This window comes from Tachypleus tridentatus, chromosome 10 (assembly GCF_004210375.1).
Source record: "Tachypleus tridentatus isolate NWPU-2018 chromosome 10, ASM421037v1, whole genome shotgun sequence".
NCBI lineage: Eukaryota > Metazoa > Arthropoda > Merostomata > Xiphosura > Limulidae > Tachypleus > Tachypleus tridentatus.
This window is the reverse complement of record NC_134834.1, coordinates 70718355-70745018: the sequence shown is the minus strand read 5'-3', so window position 1 is coordinate 70745018 and position 26664 is coordinate 70718355. Positions and strand designations below refer to the sequence as shown.

Sequence of the window (26664 nt, the reverse complement as noted above, 5' to 3'; positions counted from 1 at the left end):
ATCAAAAACTGGTACCACAAAAAAGTACCACAAAATTTATGACAATAGTTCACAAAAGTAGTAGTGTCAATAACCAGTCATTAATATAACAGACTAATAGAATGTAATTAATACAACACTCATGGTGAGGAGAGACAAAACTGGAATGTAAATACAACAGTAACAACAATTATGACAGACAGCAAACAGTGGAAGGTAAGTAATATAACAGTCGTAGTGATAAATAGTATCAGTGTTAACACAATTATGAAAATAACATACAACTGTGGAGTATAACTAACATAGACTTTTGTCTTATCTTTAGTATATTGCACACATCACTATGAAAAGTTAGCATTTTGTTGCTATTGCTGAAAGTAATGTTAAAGACATACTATTCGATTAAAAGTTATCTTTTTGAAGTCAATCAAAACAGTAATAATGCCTTCCATTGAAAAGGGTTTAAGTTAGTCTGTTTGGTTATATTTGTCTTGATACAGGTTTATACAGGACTGGTGGTAAACAAACTTTGAGTGCATTACTCTTATCTTATAATTTATATTATAACCTTTCCATAAATAGTAGCTGGGACATAAGAACAATGGCTTTTCAGTTACACATTCCCCATATTTAAACTGTGAAAGTCATGCATGTGAATAATTTCCAAAAATGTAACCCTGTTTTGTTGTTCCTATTTACAGTTTACAGAACTTTTACTAAAACTGTTAAATAGCAAAAATGTTTCAGCTGCATATTTCTTTTAGTGAAAATAGCTGTGTGATTGTAGAACTAAAAAATTAGTTCAGTGCATGATGCTCAAACAGTTTTCTTAAAATTTCACCTTTTGAAGAAATTCTGGAACGATTTATGAACTTCTGTTCATGCTTAATGTTATTTGTTTCTTATTATGAGTAACAAGCTTTTCAGGCAATCATTCAAGCTCTTTAGATAACTGTACAACCTACTAAAACATTTTGAAATTCCTTGATCCTGATTCTCTCTAATGCAGAGTCTGATGTCCATAAAACTGTAGAATGCATACAATAAATAAGAATTAATTGAAAGACTGTTTTGGATTAGCCTAGTACTCAATACATTGCCACAAGTACCCTCTGAAAAAAGCTATTTTCTACCTCTACCAGCAAAGAATCTTTAACATGTACAAGATTTTATTAACTGTGGCATACTTAATTCTAGAATGACTAACATCTTCTCTTAATAAAGTTGAGATCTATTTAGAGTTTTGAGTCTGAGAGGTCAAACCCTTTCAAATGATGTATTTGCCCAGGGTCTCATACACCCTTGTGCAAATTAATTGAAACAAATGGTCATTTTACAATATTTTCAGCATGGCGGCCGGTGTAGGCTCGCTGGAGCCGCTGATTTCCTTTAATAGTCATTTTTTCACACACACGGCGTCATTAGCTGTGTTTTGTAGTACGGTCAATCTATTTTTGGGATATATGACGAAATTTTGAGGAATATTACGTCATTCGAAATTGCGTTAGAAGGGCAAGGAGACCAGTTAAAAAACAATTTACCAACTCAATGAAGAAAAAACGGTATCAATGGGGTCTGAAATACAAGAACTGGACGCAAGACCAATGGAAGGTGTTATTCAGTGACGAGACTCGTTTCTTCGTACAGGATCAAAGAAGTCTGCATGTTTGCAGATCTCCAGGTGAGAAGCTTCGAGAATCTCACATCCATCAATTTGTAAAACAACCCTTGAAGAAGATGTTGTGGGGCTTTTTCAGCTATTATGGCGTCGGAGGCTTACATATCGTAGAAGGTATGATGCGAGGACCACAGTACATCAAAGATTTGCACACAAGAGTCGTTCCAGAATTGAAAAAGATTTCCAGATGGATCTGGCATTTTTCAGCAAGATCTGGCTTCATGCCACACATCGAAACTTGTGAAGAATTTTTTTACTATAATGCGAATAAAGGTGCTGGACTGACCTGGAAACTCTCCGGACTTAAATCCTATTGAAAATCTTTGGGCGATTTCTAAAGAAAGACTTCGGGGAAAAGACTGTACTACAAAAGATAAGCCAATTGAGGTGTGGCACCGCAATCCAAAAATTAATAAAGATTGCAGTCAACTCGTGGACTCTATGCCAAAGCGGATTAATGATCTTCTGAAATATAAAGGCGGTCATATCATGTATTAATTTGCGAGTAATTTTGGATTCTCAGAAATAAAATGCAAAAAATTGAAAAAAATCGTAATTTTCCGTCTTGTTTCAATTAATTTGCACAAGGGTGTAGATAAATTTACTCTAATCCTGCCTAAAAAGAATTTCAATTTGAAGGTATACTGGTAGAGATCCTAACACAGTATAAAACTTGGTGATTACATTGCTGCAAGTTCCACATATGGTCTTATTTCTTCTGGTCCTATTCATTATTGAAATGCATAGTTATAATGGATAATTTACAAAATTACAGAAGGGAATCTTGGATGATACTAAGAAACATTTGAAAACAAGTAAGACAAATAATTGTATTCAAATACATATGAACGCTGTCACTATTTAAACATGTACCAGAAGATATCTGGTAATGTGGAATTCCACATGTTGAGAAGCAAATCATACAGAAGTATGTATGGTTTAAGTTCATTACACACTTACAGTTTCAATTAAAATAAGGTTTGCATTATTATCTCAAATTAGTTATGAAAAACAAAACTTTCCAGTAGCATAAACGTTAATGACAAAATAAGTAAGAATGCTTTAAGAAATCAGTGCATCAAAAACTGGTAGATATTATTTTAAAAAAAGATTCATTTATACAAGAGCATACTGACTGTTTTCATTACCTACACTGATTTCTTACATGATCCAGCAAGTCTACATTATTTTTTGAGAAAGTGCAAGTAATAAATGAAAAAAATTTTTGGACACAGGACAACTTTACCAAATATGACAATATATAAAGTACGTGCGTGGCTACACATATGTTCAAGTAATTCCTGTGCTCAGCCTGTTGCCATAGTTTCTTTCGTACACGACAAACTATGAATTAAAACTGAATACTAAATTAGTAAAACATTGTAGTTGATGATAGTTACATGAAGTTGCTAAATGGAAAGTGCTATTTGATAGTAATTGTAAACGTCTCATTTTCCAAAACTGATACTAAAACTTTCAGCTGTATTACTATTACCAGCTAATTTCATACATGGTGAGAAAGGTAAAATACGTTCCGAGTCTATGTATCAAATAACTTGCATAATGGAGTTTTCTTAAAACTTCAGTATCCTCAATAATAGCGCTATCTACCTAACTAATGAAATAGCTGTCACATAATCTGTTAGTTTATAAAAGAGCAAATGAATTAGAACTTGTTGAAGGTTGTGTTATATCAAATTGATAGCAGTATTTGGTGGAATTGGAATATAACAGTCAAAATTTCTAAAAAATATTTGTTATATGTTAAGTATGTGTTACAATTAATTTAACAAAACTGGACAAAACTCTTAAGATATATTTTGAAATTTTGTTTTACCTGGAACAGGAGGTAAATGAACACCCAGGAGAGCTGCTGGTGTCATTATTTAATACCGACTGTTGTTTTAAATAGAAATATTCATACTTCTAATTCATTACAGTCACAATAATCGTTCTATTTGATAAGAAATTGTTTTGTTATATATTTGGTGAATAAATGAAATGATAAAGTAGAAAGAGAATAAAGTGCTTCTGGTCCCAGAAATGTGTTTGTGAGCCATTACTTACGCTAACTGCATCAGGTGTATACCGATTACAAGTGAACTTTAAAAAATACGGGGACAGTTCTATATTATCATAATCAAAATAACATTAGTTAAAACAACAGGCAAAAGTTTACTTTTTTTTCTTTTATAATTTAGTAGAGTCTAACCATACAAGTACTTTCCAAAGAAGCAGTGTAGGTACAAATAAGATTCATTGACATATTACTATATAGTTTCCCAAAATTGTATTTTAGATTTATTAGGTGACAGTATGTACATGTAGCAGATAAAATGAATGTGCATTATATAAAGATTTAGGATATTTTTTATGTGACAGAAAAAGCCTGGTCTGAAATGAGAAAAACATCCACATATATATGCACCACAGAAAATAAAATTGCACTAGTAGGCATAAGTCAAATTAGGCCTAATTTGCATTTTCACATGCGGTATCTTGCTTCTTTGGTAAATAATGTGATTTCATTTGGCAGAAGCCACCTGGTGAGTTTGAAAGTCTTGATTTCACTGAGGCCTTCTTCAGAAGTTCAAGGGGCTAATCTGTTTGAAAAGCCTTCCTCAAGAAGGTAGGATAAACATTTGTTAAGCTCATTTTATGGACAGAAAATTCAGTTGTGATAGTAATAAATTATGAAGTAAATTTTGGCGAAAAAGAAACTTTTGTCACATGGAAAATGTAGTTCTACTAAAAGGTTTTGTTTAATCTTGTACATTTAACTTCATATAACTTAATTAACTAGTCATAAGTAGACTATAAACATGCAATAATTGCAGACAATATGAATTGAAACACCATCAGGAAGTATGACAGTATACAGATCACGATTAAACTAAATAAAATATCAGTAAACGGATTTTTTTTTTTCAGTGTAAAGTATTGTACTACGTTACTAACATCCATCAACAAGTTATTTATCATTAAAATTTAGATATATATTCAATCGTAATAATACCCTTATAAACTAGTTTATTTTTTGTTAGAACCCAAGTTTTAATTTTATTTATGAATTATAGTTCAAGTTAAAGCTTTACGCAGGAAACAGAATTAGTTATCAGACCACAAACTATAATCTTTTATGTTACCTAAAAACAATCTTATGGTCAGAGTAATCACTCATGTGATAATGCTATATCGACGAAACCGAGGTTATATGTTTTGTTCTCTAGTAATTCGTCCCAAGAAGAAAAAGACAGGTACTACACATACATCCAAATGAGTTTTATTAATTATTGTTCTGTGAAACGTACGACAGAGTGCTTACATGACACTATGTAATAAAATTTTTACTTTTTCTTGTTCCTGGAGAGAAAGTGTTATTTCCCAATTGCTTATGCCTAAAATAAATGGAAAAGACCTACTTCTCTCTTCAAACTTCACTTTTTTGACCTGGGTAATGAGAATTTCAAATTTACCCATTTTCCAAAACATTCCAGGTAGATTCAGTGCTGAGTAGCTGATAGAGAATTTTCTCGAACTTTCTAGAATGTTGTAGAACTTACGACAATTTTCAAGAACTTTCCATAGTTTTATATGACACTATATAAAATTATATATATAGTATATGCACCACAGTTGCTAATTATACCCCACAGATAAACTTCATTTATCAAGAACTGTGATAAATTGTTTCATAAGACCCAATTCTATGTGCAGTGGTGGGAACAATCATATACAGTTTAGTTCTAGCTGCCTAAGTAAACACATAGACCTGTCTAATTTTATCAGAGATGGCATCAAGAAGCTGAAAGCATTTTCCAGACGCATTCTGCTGTGCATGTGGCCAATTTATCAAGACAAGAGCGAAAAAGTACTCTGTGACAGCATCTGCCTAGAAGTATGATGAGTATGGTTGGGAAGTTATCAGAGTCTTTAAAATGGTGGCGTTCCTGATGGGTCTCCAAGGAAACTATACCAAGTTTCCCTGTTATCTTTGCCTTTGGGACAGCAGGGCCACCGCAGCTCACTACAACAGGAAGCACTGGCCACAACGGACTGAGTTCTCTGTGGGGAGGTACAGTGTCAAGTGTGAGCCATAAGGTGTTCCCGCCACTGCACATAGAATTGGGTCTTATGAAACAATTTATCACAGTTCTTGATAAGGAGTCTGCAGCCTTCAAGTACCTTCGAGACTTCTTCCCTAAGCTGTCTGAGGCAAAGGTCAAAGCTGGTGTCTTCATTGGACCACAGATAAAGATCCTGGATTGCACATAATTTTCCAAGAAGCTCAGTAGGAAGGGAAAAATAGCTTGGGGCAGCTTTGTCGCAGTGGTTCGAGGCTTCTTGAGCAATCACAAGGCCGAAAATTATGTGGAAATGGTTGAGGCTCTGGTGAAGAACTACGGCAAAATGGACTGCAGGATGTCTTTCAAAGTCCATATCCTTGAAGCTCATTTTGATAAATTCAAGGAGAACATAGGAGCAAGGCGAGCGCTTCCACCAAGATATACTGGACTTTGGACGCTGCTACTAAGGAGCATCTAACGAAAACATGATAGGAAACTATATTTGGGGGCTGATACGTGAAAGTGATTTACATTATAGCCGCAAATTTCGAAAAACTACTCACTTCTAAACGTTTTTATATAACGTTAGTATAAACAGATGTAAATCTTGATTCATATGTTGTTCAATTCAGGCCTTATGTAAACAAAAATGTGCAAATTTGTCCATTTTACATAGAAAATAGGTTAATTCTAAATTTCATTATCCAGATCACAAAAGCAAAGTTTGAAGGGAATAATGATCATTTTCTGTACTTTTACAATATAAGCAAGTAAGAAATAACACATACTATCCAGGAACAAAACTTGTGTTACATAGTGTTATTGTTTGACAACATCACAACAACTAAGACAAGGTGCTTAGAGAGTGTCAGCGGTTTACTGATCGAGACGATTGTTTCTCTATTTAAAAACTAAAGTTGAGTTACACGACGATTCTACATAGTGTTTACAGTGTGCTTCTTGTTACTGGTATTGAGTTACACATACACCGTACATTGTATTTCGTAGTCTACTTATTATAGGAATAGTTTAACTGCATAACAATTACTAGTGTTAAGATATACGTCTATTCTAGTGTTTTGTAGTTTGTTTATCCTGAATTGTAAACCATAATTTAGCAGTTTCTTTTAGTGTCAATATACAATTAGTGTTATTATTCATTGTCATTCTACTGCGTTGGAGATAGTTTATCATCTGATACTAATATCCCTTAACAACCTGAAAGTAGTAATTAAAAGATAATTTTTTAACAGGATTGCCATCTCCACTGCCTAACTTGTTTCGTAGCTTTATTTGAAGCGCTTCAACAATATGCTAGAATTTACTGTACTTAATCTAACGTGTGTGTGTGTGTGTTTTCTTATAGCAAAGCCACATCGGGCTATCTGCTGAGCTTACCGAGGGGAATCGAACTCCTGATTTTAGCGTTGTAAATCCGTATACTTACCGCTGTACCAGCGGGGTGGGCCAATCTAATGGTATTATGAGAATGCACAAATAGCATACTAGCAAAAGAGTCGCTAAATATTTAACTTTCGGAGCTTGGGCCTACTGTTTAGGGAATATTCAGAGTTTCTATTCCAATTTTTGAAAAGCATCAGCTTTTATCAGGGATTCGCGGTACTGGCACAGTACACCTTTGTTACCAACACCCACAAACACAATGGATCACCAGCACAAATTCGCATAGGCAGTAGAAACACTCTGAAACTCACGACACAACTGCTCAAACACAACATCACAAAACAATAACAGAAGCAACCAAAAATATATTTAACGAATTCCTATCACAAAACAGAAACCTCAAAACCAAGACGACAGTAGAGCACTAATCACTAAAACTGCTATTGAACAACTAACACCATTATTACCACAAATCACTTAATTACTGATACTTCACAAACAATACATCACACAATATGTGATGTCGAGAAAACCCACTTGTAGAGAAAAATATATATGTAAAAACGGCTCGTTTGGGTTGAATTAAAATTAAAGAAGCCTTACTTATACAACAACTTAAGCCTAAAATAAACCAATACAAAGGAACACCTTTACACCTATATCAAAAATAATAAAATAAATAATATAAAATTATATATTGAAACATCTAATCACGCCCTCTACATTCCGACACTCAGTTACACAACCCCTTTAAAACATGTGGTCAGCTTCCGGTCAGTTTTTTCTTTCTTTGTGAACCTGACGATGACCGAAGAAGGTCGAAACGTTGTTCGCTCCTCTACGTAAAATATTTTCTCAACCCAAACGAGCGGTTTTTACAAATACAAGTCAAGAAAGACGCATAACCTAATATCATAAAATGGATACAGCCCTGAAAAATTGTAATAAAAACCGATCGACGTTCAAATTAGAACTAAGTTTAGTACATCTAACAAGTTCAGGAGGAAGGAAAAAGTCTACTAAAGCCCAGATCGTCAAAAGACGTAAATCCCGATGATTGATTGGCCAACACTGTTACATACAATCGGGGCACGGACCCCACGTGCCAGCGCTTAGCGACGCCTCTGCATACTAATATCAAATATTTATTACATTCTTAATTAAAGAATATTTCATTTCACCACGTCTTACTATAGCGAGATATTTATTACCTTTGCTACAATGGTTACACCCTACTCTTCAGTCAAGCATCTCACGTATAACAAATTTAATATTACATAGATTGTAAAAACTGCAATATGTCAAGTTAAATATGCATTGCATTACGTTCAATTGAACTATTCAGTGATCAAATTTAAGTGATTACTTACACTACGAGAAATATATTATAGTTCAAACGTTAAAAATAATATCTCGCAGTCTATTAGTCATGATGGATTCCCAATGGTGAAAAGATGCCCTAAATAATTTTTTCTCTCTCTCTATCTTGAAAAGGTTAATGTTTTAATTTTACCTACACTGTAAAAAATTGTCCAACTTTATAAATATAACCTAGTTACCTGCCTACTATAGTAGATATTATTGATTCGCTTGTCTAATCCTCTTCTATTGAGTGTGTGAATGCCGGACGAAGATGGCTGTTGGGAATCTCCGACAGGTGGCACCGGGAGTGTATCATAAGGAGTGGCGTATGGATGGCCCTCCTCTAGTGATAACAGAACAAGTAATGTTAATTGTTTATAAATAGTAGGAATATATAGTTTTACATTTCTTAGACCTACTAATAATCTGTCGCACCATTAGATTGTTTGATTAAAGTATTTTTTATATCACAATAAATTAGATAAATAAGATACTACTCTAACAGTCGACTGTTGTACCATTTAAAATATTCAAACATAACTTACATACCTACAAATTGTCAGTTGTTTCTATTGATTATGGATATTATTTAGATACTAAATAAATACTAAGGTGAGTTGCACGTCCACTCAACAAAGTGATATTTCTAGCATCCTGCTCAGTATGAGTGATATTTAGATACGGTTTAGATACTAGATATCTACTACTATTAATTGCATGTCTACTATACATAGTGATATTACTCCTATCCTGCTTATTATGAATACAGTTTAGATACTACATAACTACTAATGTTAGTTGCACGTCTACTCTAGTAGTGATATTACTACTATTCTGCTTATTTCATGTAGGTTAACAACTTTATCTGTTTGAATTTAGATGCTGCTTAATAACCTTCTTATTGCGGGTTTTCATCGAGTTAGTTTAAAGCTTTAGTTAGCGTTATTAGTAATTATTGGTTTACTGTATACAGTTTAGTATTTATTGTTTTCCTGGTGAAAGTAATCGTTAGCCACCGAATAAAAGTAATTATTTTATGGTCAAGTTTGAACAGTATCGGGCTTTTCATTGATAACAACAAAGCGTTGACTTGCTTGTTAAACCTACCTCTTGTTAGCGACTTGCAGATGTAGACATCTGGTGATAGAAGAGTATTTTAGACTAATGAATAAACATTACTCAGTTTCCTACCTTTGTCGTACATCTTGTTACCTTTATTACAGTGATCACAATCTATTACAGTAAAATATTTCAGGTATAATACATTTTAACAGGGTAAGCTGATTATTTTAACGGATTTAGTCTTCAAGTCTTGGGTGTTTCATAATAATGACGCTTTGATCTTTTCTGTGTTACTTCTCAAACCCACTGATTTTTCCAAACATATTAGTTTTATTGGCTCTCCTTTCGCTAGATGGCAGTCCAACAGCGCCAGTTCTGCTTGGCAAAAATGGTGCACTGTGCATTCACATCTTGATGTGCGGCTACATAAGCTCAGCAGAGATAAGATATCGAATTACTTGCTAAACACAAAGGTACACGATGGGTTGCTAGTTATGCTTTACCCATCGCGAGCAATGAAACTCATTTTATTATTATAAGCCCCCAGACTTACTTCCGCGTTATTGTGAGGCTACAAGAAAGTGAGGGGGACAAAACTAATAGCAGGAAAATAATGCTTACAAGTAATGTTAATTGTTTATAAATAGTAGGAATATAAATAGATGTTATTTATCCAAATAATGAATAGTGCAGTTTATTAACTCTTAACAGGAATTGTCATTGTATTTCTTACCTTCTTTTGCCGCACTTACAGAGATATACAACTAAAAACAATCTTTACTATTTTACTGTATAATAAATGTAAATTTTATTTAAATGATACACTTTCAATTATGGAAAATTCCCTATTTAAAGGTCATAAGTTTATTAAGGGTGATGCTGAATATAGTTTAAAAAACAGTAGTTGTTTTTATTCAGTAAGCCGAAACTGGAAAGACCAACTTCACATAGCTAGAGGTGCCTCAGCTTTCACGCGTTATATTTGAATAAATCTTTGACAGTTTGCAAGTAAGTTTCTTGCTTTCAATTGTAAGACCTTTATAAAAGTGGTGGTTGGAAGTTCTATACTGTAGAAATTTTGAATGATTCGGTATCTACTTTTAAAACTTAAATACCTTTAATGGTACCTGCCTTCCCACATCGGCCGCCCACAGCAAAAGGCAATAGGAGCTGATACTTTGTGGGTTTAACACTTGTTTCCTCACCCTTGTTTTAATTTTCCATGATGGTCAACTTGTTTTGGATTTTGCTTGATATATGGAATATCCCCAAAGCCTTTTGGATGCTACAACCATAAGCTTTATCCGTTATGACTATATGTGACTAACCAGGAATGGAAATAAATGCATTAAATTATTATAAATTATATATTCTTTAAGAGCTCTGATCTAATCCGCCTGTCATCAATAATTGTAATTAATAGTCATTGAATTACACACATACACAATTTTAAATTGCACCAATATAAAGCCAAGCTCACATCTCTACCTGGTCGAGGGCTATACACAGTCTGACCACCTGGATAGTGGTTTGTTGACTGAGATTGGGAGGACGACCGTTGAGTTCCCTCTTCGCTGGACATGGTGTCCAAAGCAGGCGGACTTCCAAGTTCTTTTAGTTGGACGGTGTCTTGTAACACTTTTCCCGTGGGTCTCTGAGGCATGCCTATAAAACCAAAGTTTGCGCTGGCAAGACATATTACAGCTAACAATCACATCTGTTTACTGAAAATCAATTTCTTATGAAAAGTGATAATTTAAAAATAATAATCATAAAATAGTTTTATTTTGTTCGGATCATGTGACTAAGTTGTCTTAGAGATATTATGAAAAATATAAAAGAAGGAATATTTATGGTGATAATATATGAAACCCGCTACACAGAAAACCAGTGCAAAAAAAAGTGTAAAGAAGGTAGTATAACTTTTCTTAAACATGATTTCCATATTAATCAGGAAATTTCCATATTAAAAAATTGAACTTCCAGAAATATTCACATCCACCCCCACCCCAGATTTAAGAAATAATTAACCAACACACTCATAAATATACATAAAGGTCATTTCTTAAACAACCGCAATTCCACGGACTTTCAGACAAAAGATAAAGTTTTCTGACGTTTGCAATAATCAGATGATTATACGTGTATATTATATACACATTAAAGGAGCCACACGTGTCGTCATAGGGTATAGCTATACGAACAAAATCCGTTTGACCACCTATATTACAGAACTTAACAAAATCTCTGTTATCATTAACTAACGATGTAATATAACCTAAATGACATAAAACATTAGAATCAGGAAAAGGTTTTTTGAAAACGGAAAAAAGTAAAACGTGTCCCCAGAATCTACGAAAAACGTTTAGCAATCTATCAATTAATATATCAAAAAAATCAGAAAGTAATATATAATATTTTAATCGTAACGCTGACTTTGTTATCTTGAAGATTACCATAAATATATTACGTTAAACCTCACCAGCACAAATATAACTATTGCATTAGAATATTACATATGTTAACATAATTCCCATTATGTACACTAGGTAACACTAAAAACATATGAATATAGTTTGTTTTGAATTTCGCGCAAAGCTACTCGAGGGTCATCTGCGCTAGCCATCTCTGAGTTAGCGGTGTAAGACTGGAGGGAAGGCAGCTAGTCATCAACCACCCACCGCCAACTCTTGGGCTACTCTTTTACCAACGAATAGTGGGATTGATCGTCACAATGTAACGCCCCCACGGCTGAAAGGGCAAGCATATTTGGTGTGACGGAGATTCGACCCCACGACCTTCAGATTACGAGTCGATTACCTTAGCCACCTCGCCATGCTGGGCCGTATGAATATAACGAGCCTCTCAAATATTCGGTTTGGTTAGTTTTGAATTTCACGCAAAGCTGCACGAGGGCTAACTGTGCTAGCCGTCTCTAATTTTGCAGTGTAAGACTAGAGGAAAGTCAACTAGTCATAACCACTCACTGCCAACTCTTGGGCTACTCTTTTACCAACGAACAGTGAGATTGACCGTCACATTATAACGCCCCCACGGCTGAAAGGGCAAGCATGTTTGGTGTGACGGAGATTCGACCCCGCGACCTTCAGATTACAAGTCGAGTGCCTTATCCACCTGGCCATATATCCGGAAAACACCGAGATATAGGCTATTTTATAAATCATTTAAAACATGATTCTTATGATTAACTTTAAATGTTTCGTAACAGAATATGAACTTGTACTTCATAAACATCATGGTAACATTCTAGTAACAAAATACTAACTATTGTGGGATAACAATGCACTTCCACCATAATGATAAACTTCATTTTGTATTCCAGTTTTTCGATCACCATAATACAAAAAAAAAAATCTTATTTATTGAATAAATAGTTTTTATAAAACTTTCTGAACTCTTATCTAAGCATGACTGTTCAGCGACATTTTGCTAGAGTTATACCTAATATAACAAACAAAACTATTTATAGCAAGGGAAGGAAGACACACAGTAGCACTCTACCACCCACACTAAAGATTTATTGTTGCTCTCTGTAACGCATTCACAGCATAACACACAATCGCATAGATTCAAATTCGCCTCACCAGTACCGAAATCCAGATTTTCTTTCTTTATTAATCCACCTTCATAGAGGGTATATAAACAAAAATACACCAAGGAAAATTACTGTACTTATGTGGATAGTGAAGAAATATTAGTTAAGGGCAGTTACTTGAAATACATACATAGTATATAAACGCTGCACGCCAATATCTAGAATTCTGTATGTTAAACTCGCGCCCGAAGAAAATTGCCGCTACATTCAAGAAAAAACGTACGAATATGAAATATGTCAGAAGATATTTTATTTCACAACACAGGTTGTGTGAAGAAACGCATGGTTGACTAGAGCACACTAAATCACTACGATACAGCTAACTTTCAAACATTATCATATTTTTATCTTTAGCGTCTTATATTTAATTATTATTCAAAATTGTACTAGTACTGCGTTTGCAAAAATGCGTTTATTTTTTAGTATTCTTGTTAAAAATTAACATTCCAAATTAAGCTTTAATTGATTTTAAATTATAGGAAATGGATCTCAGTATTCCACTGTCCTTTATGTTACACTCAATGACCTGACATAAAAAAACATGATTTATGTACGCTTAACTTATTATACAAGATAAAAAATAAACAATTTGAATAGAATATATATCAAATACACCTGCGACAGAAACTAAGGTTCGAATGAAGTACCTCCAGTTCTATTCCGCGTGTTTTGTTCTCTGAAACATAAGACACAGCCGACGACAAGAACAACAAGGACGACGAAGCTCGACACAATTACTGGTATCAGGATCTCCAAGTCTGTAATCAAAGATGTTGACCTAGTGACTGTCGCTTCCTCGTGAATTATCACATCTACAAAATTCACAAGGAAAGTGTTATAGCGAAAACCCTACATTAAAAAAAAAAAAACTCAAAACAAAACTAACACACTTAGGCCGATAATTTTATAAAGTTGGTTTAGTTTGTATTAGAAGATCGATTGGAAAGTTATTTTCATTCCACTTTTTACATTATTTTAACCCTAGAATTATCGATGGGATATACTGGCTTTTTAAAAGCGTTTTCCTAAATAATATATGCACCAAATTACTTATTGATTCGTAACCTTGTTGGTCATAGTTTCTGACAAAATACGAGTCACAAGGAAATTTAAATAAAAATGCAATTAACATGTAATTTATCCCACTAATTACTGTTGCGGTCACCCATTTATTTCACATAGGAAATGCGTGATTTCAACCAACAAGTTTTATCACTTCCTTGCGGTGGGATTTATAACAACTAAAATACAAAACTACTCAATACGATTTAGTGCATGTATCGCACCGAAAGTAAGCTACAGAAAACAACTCGGTAATTTAAGATATGACGGAAGCTTACACACACTCTGCATGACATATTGTTGCAATTTCATTATGCATTATACAGTATTTATTAAATTTGTGTTAATTAGATAAACAAGTAGTGTTCATTTAAACAGAAACACCACGTGTTGTGTAGCAACTGAAAATCGTTTTCTTCAATTTCAGAACGTTAATGAAAAAAATATTACATTTCAAAATTTATTCATCAACCAATTTAAAAAATCGTAATGTCTTCTGTTTTAAATCATCAAACATAATTGTAAAGTTGCTCGTATTTCAACGTTGTACTGTTGAGTTCCTTATGAAGCCAACCACGCATTGGTTCTTTTAAAATAACTCATGGCAGAGCCAATAAGTTACTTTATAAAACCTTGCTTTATATAAATAATTTGGGTAAAGTCACATCCCTTGTTAAAATGTACAGTCTGTCTGAGGTGGAAAAATTCTCAGCCGAGGTATAAGTTTTACTACGATTCATTAAAGTCTCTTGTTTTTATATTTTTCATGTATTTATTAAGTTTACAGGCAGTAGAAGCACTTGATTGACATTTTTAAACTCTTCATTTCGAGGGTCACTACAATAAAAAGTTAGAAAAGCCTCATCAAATTGCTACAAAACCGAGAAGCATGTTTTAGCAATTTAACCCTTAATCTCTAGCTTTTATTAGTTTAATAAATACATGCTGTTGACGTCAGTATATTTATTATATTAGACAATTATTTTCTTAACTGATTTTGTTATGAATACAAATTTCATGCATTTCCATTTCGGTCTTCAAATTTTTGGGTAAAAATTATGCATTTTTATCCACTAGAGGTTAAGGCACTCGACTCGTACTCTAAGGGTCGCGGGTTCGAATCCCCGTCACACCAAACATTATCGCCCTTTGAGTTGTGGGGCCGTTATAATGTTACAGTCAATCCCACTATTCGTTGGTAAAAGAGTAGCTCAAGAATTGGCGGTAAGGGGTGATGACTAGCCGCCTTCCCTGTCGTCTTACACTGCTAAATTAGGGATGGCTAGCACAGACACCCCTCGTATAGCTCTCGTATAGAACTCGAGTAGCTTTGCGCGAAATTCAAATGAAACCAAACCAACTCAGATTAATTATACATTGTAGTGAAGGTCAACGTTTACCTCGTGTTAAATTGTGGGTTTTGAAGTCGTATATAGCCTCCGTTGCCCCTGCAGAGTTTCGTGCTATTACCAAAACTTTATACCACGTTGATGGAACTAGGCGAGAAATAGCAAAATTGGGTTTGTTCGCTGGAATTTTATCTGCTACTGTCCGCCACCTGTTGCGGAACTTTTCTCTAAGTCGGACGGTAAAGGATGAGATAGGACAACCGCCATCTTCCCATTTGGATAAGTGTAGAACAGCTTGCGTTTGTTGAATACTGACAAATTCTTCGTGAGTAGGAGATAATGGTGCTAAAGGGGGAAAAAGTCTGTTAGGGTAACGGCCCAAACAGAACCAAAGTTCTAGTGCTTAAAAAACACGAATCAGTTGTGTAGGAACTGATCCAAACTAACAAGTATATGACCTGACAGTGATTTTGAGACTGATTCATCACATAGCGTCAATTTTAATGTATACAAACTGTGCAGTATGTAGCGTTGATTTAAATAATATAATTATGCACGATATAACGTTACACTACTTTACGTAAACTAGTTTGGTTTAATAAACTATTCACATTATCAGATTAATGCAGGTTTAGTATGTTATTCAATAGGGTTAACGATTTCATAACACTAGGAATGAAAAACATTTCAGTGGCTTACACGAGCAACTGTTCTAGTTAGTGTCTGGAAATGTTAAGCTATTTTATGGTTAATATAACGATATCACTGATTTTATGCAGTAGTTAAAATTCAGAGAAAAGACATACTACAGGGAGTGCTGATATTAACATCGGAATGTCACTTCGTTTTGATTTAAATAATTAATGCTTAGTGATTGGATATTATACAATCCTCTATGACTAGAAAAAATTACAATCTTGTTTCAAGTGGTAACTCGTCGCTTCTATTCTGACCAATAAACATACCTGCTCCTTCTGTTCGGGCATGGACCACATTGCTCGGTTCACTTTTGCCGACGCTGTTGTGGGCGGTGAAAAAAAACTGATAATTGGAGCCACATTTCAGATTAGTTACCGTGTACTGCTTCTTGTTTGTTTTAATGGGAGTTTCCTCCCAAGGGTCTTCGTTTTTGCGAGAATGGAGAACGTAATCTGCATGGAAATAGTTTCGAACTCTTTAAGAGCAGCACTGTTTGATCTTCGTTTAATTTTGGATTTTCTTTTAGGCAAGTTGGTTAAGGTTATCATCGAGAATAAAGATAACCAAATTCGTGTGAAATATTATGATCGATCCAATTAAGTTTAAACTCTTAGCCAAGCAGATACTTTAATTTTCAATTACGCTGAACTTTATACAGATTTTTATGACTATTATACAGTTTTGTTTTGCTTTCCAAGACAGTATTCTAATTAGGATCAAAATATGAATATGTCAAGTCTTCACATTTACTGAAAATTAAACCTTTAATCAAGCAAACATCTTGAACACACGTCACACTCTTCGGTTAACCTCACACAAAAATGCATTTTATTTTATGATGAAAAGTTTCAGAGTCAAAACACATGCAACAAAAAAGGTATTTTGACTTGCCTGTTACAGCTTTGCCAAAAGTTACTTTTTGTGACCATCCGAGTGTAACAGAAGATACTGTAGAAGAGAAAACCTTCACATCCGGCGCGGTAGGTGGAACTATGGAGACAGATAAAATATTTTAAAATATAACAGAAGAAAAAAATGTATAAAAAGTATTAATTTATTTGCCATTTGAAATAAATAATATACGGCATAAAAGATTCTTTATTTCACACATTTAGCACAAAGGAAGACAAGAAGACTAGAAGTGATTAATAATTATTGGTAGGCCCGGCATGGCCAGATAGGTTAAAGTGCTCAACTCATAATCCGAGGGTCGCGGGTTCGAATCCCCGTCACACCAAACATTCTCGCCCTTTCAGCCGTGGGGGTGTTATAATGTGACGGTCAATCCCATTATTCATTGGTAAAAAAGTAGCCCAAGAGTTGGCGGTGGGTGGTGATAACTGGCTGCCTTCCCTCTAGTCTTACATTATTAAATTAGGAACGGCTAGCGCTAAATTAAAAACAAACCAAACTAATAATTATTTGAAAAAAAAGGTAATATTAAATGATAGACTGATGATACAAATCTCCCCTTACATAGTTCTTTATTGTGTCGATTTAATTTATTATGAAAGCGCGTGAACGGTGCGTATATCTGCGTTGAATAAATAAGTAGGCAAGTATAACTTAAAGCTGGAAAAATTAAGACACAAACACACATATATATTACAACTGGTTGAGAAAGGCGATATTACATACACACACACACACATATACATAAATGTATGGTAGCGTTAGCCAATGCATATATGTATATTTTATAACATTCAGTCACATGAAATGTTTGCATGTTAACGTTTAATCAATGAGCAAAATTACGTTGATTAAATGTTAACACGTAAAGTTTTTGCAACTCCGCAGCAAAAGTCAGCGTAATGTTGAATAATAAACTTTGGCACTCTCTCTAGGAAGACTGTTAGTCAACACCATTTATCGTCAAAACTTGTTTAACAAAATAGTATAATTTAACCGTAACTATCAGAGCGAAACAACGGTGCCAAAGTAAGGACCAATCACGTTCTTACGACAAGAAGTCATGTACCCCGAGCCTTCAGATTCACAGTGTGAGTCACAGAGCCGCGTTCGGCTCCTGCTAATAAAATGTCTTAACTCATTTCGACTGGTTATCTTAATGATTACAAAAATGAACGCTCTTACTCTAGACTCTGTCAATTCATTTCATCACCAGTTTTAAAATTTTTAAATACATGTCCTCCCCTTCCTTCCTGGTGTGGGTCATCGGTAAGTTTGACGACTTATAGGATTTGTATTCACGATTCATTTTGGCAGATATTCCATGGTGCAGCTTTGTGATGAATGGAAACAAACTTCCAGATCTTGTAAATATTCTCTGCATACTCTATGAATTGATAATCTCAAACAATCCGTTAAAATATAGTAACGAGTACTGATTCAATGGTAATAGATAAATTCCTTTACAAAAACATACTTCGTAAAGAAGATGCATTCTGATTCATTGTAATTGTTCAATTCTCTCATAAAAAAAAGTTGATATTTATTTTATTTGTTTAGTTTGATTACACATTTAAATATTTCTCTTTCCGTTATTAAACACCATATTTCGTTTCTTAAAACTTGACACTTTTTGTGGGGGAGGGGTATTTGTTTATATACTTTGTGGGGGAGGGGTATTTGTTTATATACTTTGTGGGGGAGGGGTATTTGTTTATATACATTTCCACTGCTGGACGTTCTACTAATTCACACAACACCGAGTTAAAAATTACTTACAGTTCATTCTTTTGTGTAAATCTAATACTCATTGAATCTACACTAACTTGACAACTGTAGCAGAAGAAAAGAGTTTATTTAGAAAGAACAGTTTGTTCAGAATTTTTCCTCTATCTACAAATTGGATCTCCGTCTCTTAGTCAAACTTTTTCTACGTCGGTATATTACTGTCCTTGTTTAAATGAAGTCTGCTCTCATATGAACACATTCCTGTCCTTGTTTAAGTGAGAATTGTTATACTACTCTCCGTGATTTCGTGAGGCTTGCTATATATCAGTATATTACCGTCTCTTGTTTTCCTAAGGCTTGCTTTAAATCAACATATGTATGTAAGGTGGTTTAATTCTAGTCTTACGATAGTTTGAATACTAGATGAATATGCAATAAAAAGAGCAGCTACAAACAACTTATAATTAAACTATCTGGTTTTATTATCATTGTCTTTAAAAGCAGGTTTTTGGACAGACCATGCGGTGTAAACCTCTAGTGTAAGTATAATATAAGAAAATTACATTCGTTATAGCATGGTACGTTGATAAGTCGTTATCCAAGAACCTTTACCCACTACTGTCACCTGTAACCAGAGTTTATGTGAAGCTTGGGCTTTCAAACAGACAATAATGGTTACTTAAGTCCACTTTATGTCAAACTGTTTGCTCCTAGAAAACCTTGTTCATTGTGTTCAGCCATTAAAACTATCTCTGGAAGCTGAATTGTACATTTATTCAACAAAATGGCCAAGACTCCCTTTTCTCTTCTTATTTAGAAGAACAGAAATTAAAGTGTGACCTTTCTTCAAATGGCTCACAAGGTGACGATACGTATTATAGATAAAATAGACCAAAGACAAAGTAACATGTTTCCTCTTTACTCGAAGGTCAGTCGATCAATAAATGAAATTTTTTTTTTCCTCTTTTCATTACAAGTTACATTTAACACGCCCTTTCTTCACCAATTATCAGATAAATTTACATAGAACAATTCCTCCACAGATTCGTCACGTGTCACTGGTGATCACAAATTATAGTTACGATACCTTCTTTTGCAGTGGTAAAATCATTGAAGAATCAAGATCTATTATACGGTACCACTGTTTACGATATTAAGGTGGAGATAAACTTAAAGACTGAAACTATTATTAAACAAAGAATTGCTTGGATGCGCCCATTATGTAGTTTATCGTTGAGAACACTAACAAAAAGTGATGCCAAACACAAATTAAGCAAAATTTAGCGAACGAGTGAGAATTTATTAAGATTAATACGGAAAGTTTTTGAAATAATCAAAACTGTAAGAAATACATCAATAACCGAGGTTTAATTTTGAAACTGTATTTCGTATTTGCATTTAAACAGAAACATTTGTGTTCTTAAAAAAAAATGAAATTTCCCCTGATAATTAAGATTACAGATTTAAAATATAAACATATTTCTTAACAAACGTTACCTCTTGAATGAAACCAGGGTATTGGAAATTAAACATATAATTCTTAGAAATTTCATCTCTTCATGAAAAGTATGTTATTTCAAATGGAACATCCAATTATTAAAAAACAGAAACCCAACCCGTAGGTGAAAGTATGAAATTTTAAAGAACAAATACATATTTACTAATAAACGTTGCCCTTTTCTTATTCCGTCACCCCATCCGTGAGTGAAACCAGAGCACTGAAACTCCTAAAACGTTTAAAATAAGTTTCTGAACTCAAGGCAAGCCTTTGAAGTCCAGTTACATCTCTGACATGCCTCCTAGATAACGTACCTTCCAAGTCTTGAAGTTTCAAACACAACTGAAAGAAGTATCTAAAATACGTCGGCCCGGCATGGCCAAGCGTGTTAAGGCATGCGACTCGTAATCTGAGGGTCGCGGGTTCGCATCCCCATTGCGCCAAACATGCTCGCCCTTTCAGCCGTGAGGGCGTTATATAGTTACGGTCAATCCCACTATTCGTTGGTAAAAGAGTAGCCCAAGAGTCGGCGGTGGATGGTGATGACTAGCTTTGTGCGAAATTCAAAAACAAACAAACAAATCTCAAATACATCTCCAGGCACTCCCTTTGCTTTAAAGAGATCTCTAAAAACATTTAAAGTGCTTGTTGTCTGTACAGACATAAAAGTTCATCATGAGAAGCATCTAATGTACATATCCAGTCACACCTAAATCAGTTTCATTTATAGTAGTTCTCCAAACACATCTTAAGTAAATCTTCAAACGCTGTGCTTAAGGGAAATCTCTAAGCTACCCGAGGCATGTATACCGATAGGTTGTAATCTCTAGACACTTTAAAGCTAGGTCTGTTAAACACCTCTAAAGAAGGATCCAAGATATTGCACTTAACACTTCTACGAAAAGTGGGGCCTAATAGGCCCCAGAGCAACTTGAAAGGTTATTAATATTAGGCTAATAATTTTGTATTTAAATGAAATTGCCATTTCATTTAATGAAATGAAATCAAAGCTGTGAAAATTTCATTTAAATACAAATTTATTAGCCTAATATTAATAACCTTCCAAGTTGCTCTGGGGCCTATTAGGCCCCACTTTTCGTAGGAGTATTAAAACAGATGTTTATACACAGTGGCTACAGGAGAGATTCAGAAAAAGAGATTACGAAATGTGCCCAAAGCAGATGTTTTAATGCACCTAAAGCAGGTAACTAAAACAGTTCTCCGGCCATCATGGCAACAGCTTCAGACGTGTTATTAGAGCTCCAAATACTAGTGCCAGAAGCTGTGCCTAGAGTAGAAACCCAGATGGCATGCCAGAGTACAACTCCACATACAGTATCTAGAAGGTATCGTGGAAAGAACTTCAAACATCGTAGCAAAGTAGATTACCAAGTGCGCTTGAAATAAATCTCCAGACATATTAACAGATGTTTTGACACACTACATGTCTGATGTTTAAACACCACGACTGGAACAGACAAGCAGCTTTCTAGATACCGTGCCCAGACCAGATTTCCAGAAATTATCTCTGAAGAAACGTTTGAATACATCAAAGACATATCTTTAGATAAAAACAAAATATGCCTCTAGAGACATGTGAATTAGATAACCAATTGTACATCTTTAGTGATGTGAAATAAGTGTCTGAAACAAAAAGTACAAAAAAGAAATAAATACAAGTTGTCAAACTTCAACAAAAACACAGCTTTGTCGTCTCACTAGCAGGAAATTTAGGAAACTGACCTGACAAAATTTGTTAGCAACTTACCATCTTCTAGAGTTTTGACCTCAACTTCATCCGAACGAGGTCCGACACCCTCTGTGTTGAACGCCTGAACAGATACAAGATACACAGTCGACCTCTTGAGGTTGGTGAGATGAGTTTCCTCTTCCGTATTTAGGTAGGTGATGTCAATTTTCTTGTATTGATACAAGTTGTCAGCTCCTATTGATCGGTAACCCACGTAATAACCTCGAATCTTCCCGTTCCAATCCTTTTGTTCTGGTGGCTGAATAAAAACAACAACATGATGAAAGCAATGTTTGTGTGATTTATTGGATGATGTATATCTATTTCAGGCATGATTCAACAACATGACCATTACTTAGGAGAAATACGTTCTTTTAGCACGAAAACAATACTTTCAACGACAGTTATTGATTTTAACAAGCACTTGGTTTTAAGAGTCGGATATACATTAAACAGAACCAAGTAGAAATCACTTGAACTTTTCGGTCGTTTCGTCTATATATATCCCATCAATTTAAACAGGTGTATTCTTGAATGTAAGCTTTTTTTTAGATATTTATATTTTAAAGGCCTAAGATATCTTCTATATTATCATGAAGCTTACCTTCCACGACACCTTGACAGAGTTTGGACCTGTTGCTACACCTTTTACGGCCTCTGGTGGTCCACTTGGTGCTAGATAAAATAATTTACTTTTTAGATAATATTCAATTGAGTGAGAAGTTGAGTGGCTATCTTAAAACCAACCATAAAATCAAACTTAGCACGTTTCGAGCTGTAACAAAAAATGAAATTATTAAAAAAGGGTTAAACACACACACACAAAAAACTTTTAAATGCAAACGCTTTCACATACACCTTCGCCATTATATCTTATTTACAAATAAGTGGCAAGTCGAGAATAAACTTTTTTACTTATAATGAAAAAAAATATATCAAGCATATCGACAAAAGATAGATTATTTTTCTAATTCATCTGAAACAAACACCAAACGTACTATCGACAAACGAAACATGTAGAATCGCCATCCGAAAACATACTAAACACATTATACATGAATTATTGTTTCTTTCTTATTAAGCATAGAGCGACACATCTTGCTATTTGTGTTCTTCCTGTCGAGAGTATTTAAACCCGAATTTTTACGTTTCTGGCTATGAAACTTGCCGCTGTATCACTAGTGCGCTTCACGTTATTCTTGATGAATCACTCAGTACGAATATCACACGTCATCAATGAGCGATACGTCAACCTTAAGAATAAATCAGAACAAATATCAGATGTATTACCGACAAACAGTTCGTTTTATTTGAGAATCAGTCAGAATGAATATCAGATATATTATAAACAAATGACATTTTTGAGAATCAACAAGAATGAATATTGAAGTATTGTCGACAAGCAAAATTGTATACACCATAATTGCCCAAAATTAATATCAAAGGTGTTTTCGAAAGTATAGATAAAGGATACATTGTCTTTACGTATCACCGAAAACGAATATCAAACGTATCATTGACAGACGAAACGTCATCTTTGAGAATCAGTAACAATAAATATCATACATACTATAGACAAATTAAAGTCCGCTTTTGAAAATAAACAAGTGTTTCGATCCTTTGATACCAATGACAACCGCAAATCGTTTTGGATAACTCTTCACAATCTTTACACAGTACGCTAGAGATAATTTTTACCACTCGTGCTTACTTCAGTTCATGTAAGTTAGGATGTATTCGATTCATAACAATTTAAATCTCTCTACAGATTTTCGAGTGGATTTAGGTCTGTATTTTGACTTAGCCAGTCAATGACTGTAATTTAGTTTCTTTGAAACATTTTCTTGAGTCTCCCTTTGGTCTGTGTTTGGGATCATTATCCTGTTGAAATGTAAATCTTCGACAGAGTTTTAGTTTTTTCATCTAACTTCTCCAGGTTTACTTCCACATGATCTCTTGAATGTGTATAAATTCTCCAGTGCCAGCTGCAGAAAAACGCCCCTACAGTATTATGAACCCACCACCATGCTGGACAGTTTCGACTGTATTTGCCGCGCCTTGAGCAATGTTGGATTTCCACCATGCATATTGTTTGTCATTTAACCCAAAAAAGTCCTATTTTGATCTTTTCTGATCTAGAGCTTTCTTCCTTATTGTTGTAGGATTATTGAAATGTTTACAGACACAGTCCGTTTGCAATATAAGATGCAGCTTCATTAGTAGTGGTTTCTTTATTGTCATCCATCTAAGCCTCTTTGATGTGAAGTACGCGACATTGTCAAGGTGTGAACAGTAACTCCATTTGCTGGTATTAAAGCCTGCATCTTCCTCAGTGTCACTGTTGTCTTGACATTCGCTTCTCTGATGATCTTTCTGCTTGTTTGAGCTCGGACGTTTTAAGGGACACCTAATCTTGACAAGGTTGAGGTTATGTGACACACTAATTTTTCATAACGTATTTTACAGTACTTAATGGCAAATTGAAAACCCCTGAAAGAGATTTATAGCCTTCTCAAGAATTATGTTTCTGAACAATCTTAGGTTTGTAGAGAGTTCTTTTTTCATTATTCTTAATACGTAACAGTAAATCAAACTTTAACTTTCAAAATACTCTGTTAAAACAACACTGATAGCTCTATATAACCTAACCTATTTTTTGCACATGACTCTATGATATACTTTAGTACATGATATAGCTGTGCAGAGCCACTTGCATTTACTTTATCAGAATACTGATGCAAAATTTAATCAACGATGGTATAAGGTGAGGAGGTAAAGCCTTTTGGAACATGTGTTTAAGGTTTTCTGTGTTATATCACTAAAGTAGGTAACAATATACCTTTCATTATTTGTAATCTTTAAAAATTGTTCTGAGATTAATATGATAAATATTCTGAGATTAGTACAATAAATATTTTTGGATATTTGAGACATCTTTCACAATAAAATACCTAAAAGTTATTGCCACCACATGGTGGGTGGGTGGATGTGCGTGAAGATTTTTGCAAGACACAATATATTGTTTTCACCATATGTTTTAAATACACACCTGTAAGGGTTAAAATAATCCGTTACAACTTTAAATTGCATCGTTAGTATAATGTTAAATAACATAACTGTGTAGTGTCTACAATCAAGTAAAAATGGATTCACCTAAATATTTCATAAAAATCAGCCTTGGAAACAACGTTAGGATCACAACAAAAATTTCTCATTTTTAAGGATTAGCCACCAAAGTGTTCTTGAAAAAATACATGATTGAAACTAAAGGATTTTATTCTAATGAAAGTTTCATATCACCTTATGAGAGTGTATCATCAAAGTTACCTTCTTCCGATGTTGTGAACTCCACAAAGTTGCTGAAATTGCTCCATCCGAATCCGTTTTGAGCTCTAATACTTGCTCTGAAGAGGGTAGCAGGTCGTAGTTTACTAATAATAGTTGTTGTTATGGATCCGTCTACCGAAACGTTTGAGCTTTCTTCTCCTAATACAAGAACATGTCAAACTAATAACTAAGAAAAACTCAAATGAAAAAGACATAAAATATCTTTTTTCAGTATTCCACTAATCTTAATTTTTCGTTTAATGCTAGCTGTAACAGAATATTAAGTTCAAAGCTCGGGAAGTTACAAAGTTACTTGCTATTTTGCCCCCACTGGTACAGCGGTATGTCTCCGGATTTACAACGCTGAAATCAGCGGTTCGATTCCCCTCGGTGGGCTGAGTAGATAGCCCGATGTGGCTTTGCTATAAGAAAAACACACACGCACATACTTGCTATTTTATTTATTGTAGAGAAGTTTTGACACGCATTCAGTTTTTCGTTTGTGCACGTGACAATAAAAAGCTGAAATACAGTTTGTTTTTTGAATTCCGTGCAAAGCTACTCAAGGGTTATCTGCGCTAGCCGTCCCTAATTTAGCAGTGTAAGTAAAGGGAAGGCAGCTAGTCATCACCACCCACCGCCAACTCCTGGGCTACTCTTTTATCAACGAATAGTGGGATTGAGCGTCACATTATAACGTCCCCACGGCTGAAAGGGCGAACATGTTTGGTGCAACCGGAATTCGAACCCGCGACCCTCAGATTACGAATCGAACACCTTGACCCACCTGGCCATGCCAGGACCTGAAATACAAACTACAGCAGATGGATGTTTTAATTATTTAGATTATATAAAAGTGTACACTGGAATAACAAAATTAGCATAAGTAACTATTTTATAAAGTAATTTATGAAAACTAACTTCGTTAAAACTTACCGTCATCAATTTTGTAGTATGTGATTAGATACCGTATAATGGCACTGTTCCCACTGAACGGTTCAGTCCACGTCAAAGAGGAAGTTCTTGCGGAAATGTTGGTCACGGTGAAATTGAGTGGAGGACCCGGGGCCTCTAGGAAAATACTATATTGACTGTCATTCTAGGAATGTATTGTTAACTGCTTTTTTCTCTAGTAATTTTTGATCTAGATTAATTTTATCCTTCTTAATAG

The 26664-nt window shown here is 34.5% G+C and overlaps 1 protein-coding gene across 1 annotated transcript in view; it reads right to left on the bottom strand.

The window, feature by feature from the left end:
• Positions 1-3927: 3927 nt before the first annotated feature.
• Positions 3928-26664, bottom strand: part of LOC143228375 (cell adhesion molecule Dscam1-like) — a 74797-nt gene continuing 52060 nt past the window's right edge. The window contains exons 9-19 of the mRNA XM_076459641.1: positions 26430-26564; positions 25494-25652; positions 22771-22841; positions 22185-22425; positions 17170-17268; positions 16545-16730; positions 15631-15924; positions 13816-13980; positions 11041-11217; positions 8688-8833; positions 3928-4277 (exon numbers count right to left, since the gene is read on the bottom strand). Coding sequence (XP_076315756.1) covers positions 4248-4277; positions 8688-8833; positions 11041-11217; positions 13816-13980; positions 15631-15924; positions 16545-16730; positions 17170-17268; positions 22185-22425; positions 22771-22841; positions 25494-25652; positions 26430-26564 — 1703 coding nt within the window. The 3' untranslated portion in view covers positions 3928-4247. The remainder of the gene's footprint in view (positions 4278-8687; positions 8834-11040; positions 11218-13815; positions 13981-15630; positions 15925-16544; positions 16731-17169; positions 17269-22184; positions 22426-22770; positions 22842-25493; positions 25653-26429; positions 26565-26664) is intronic.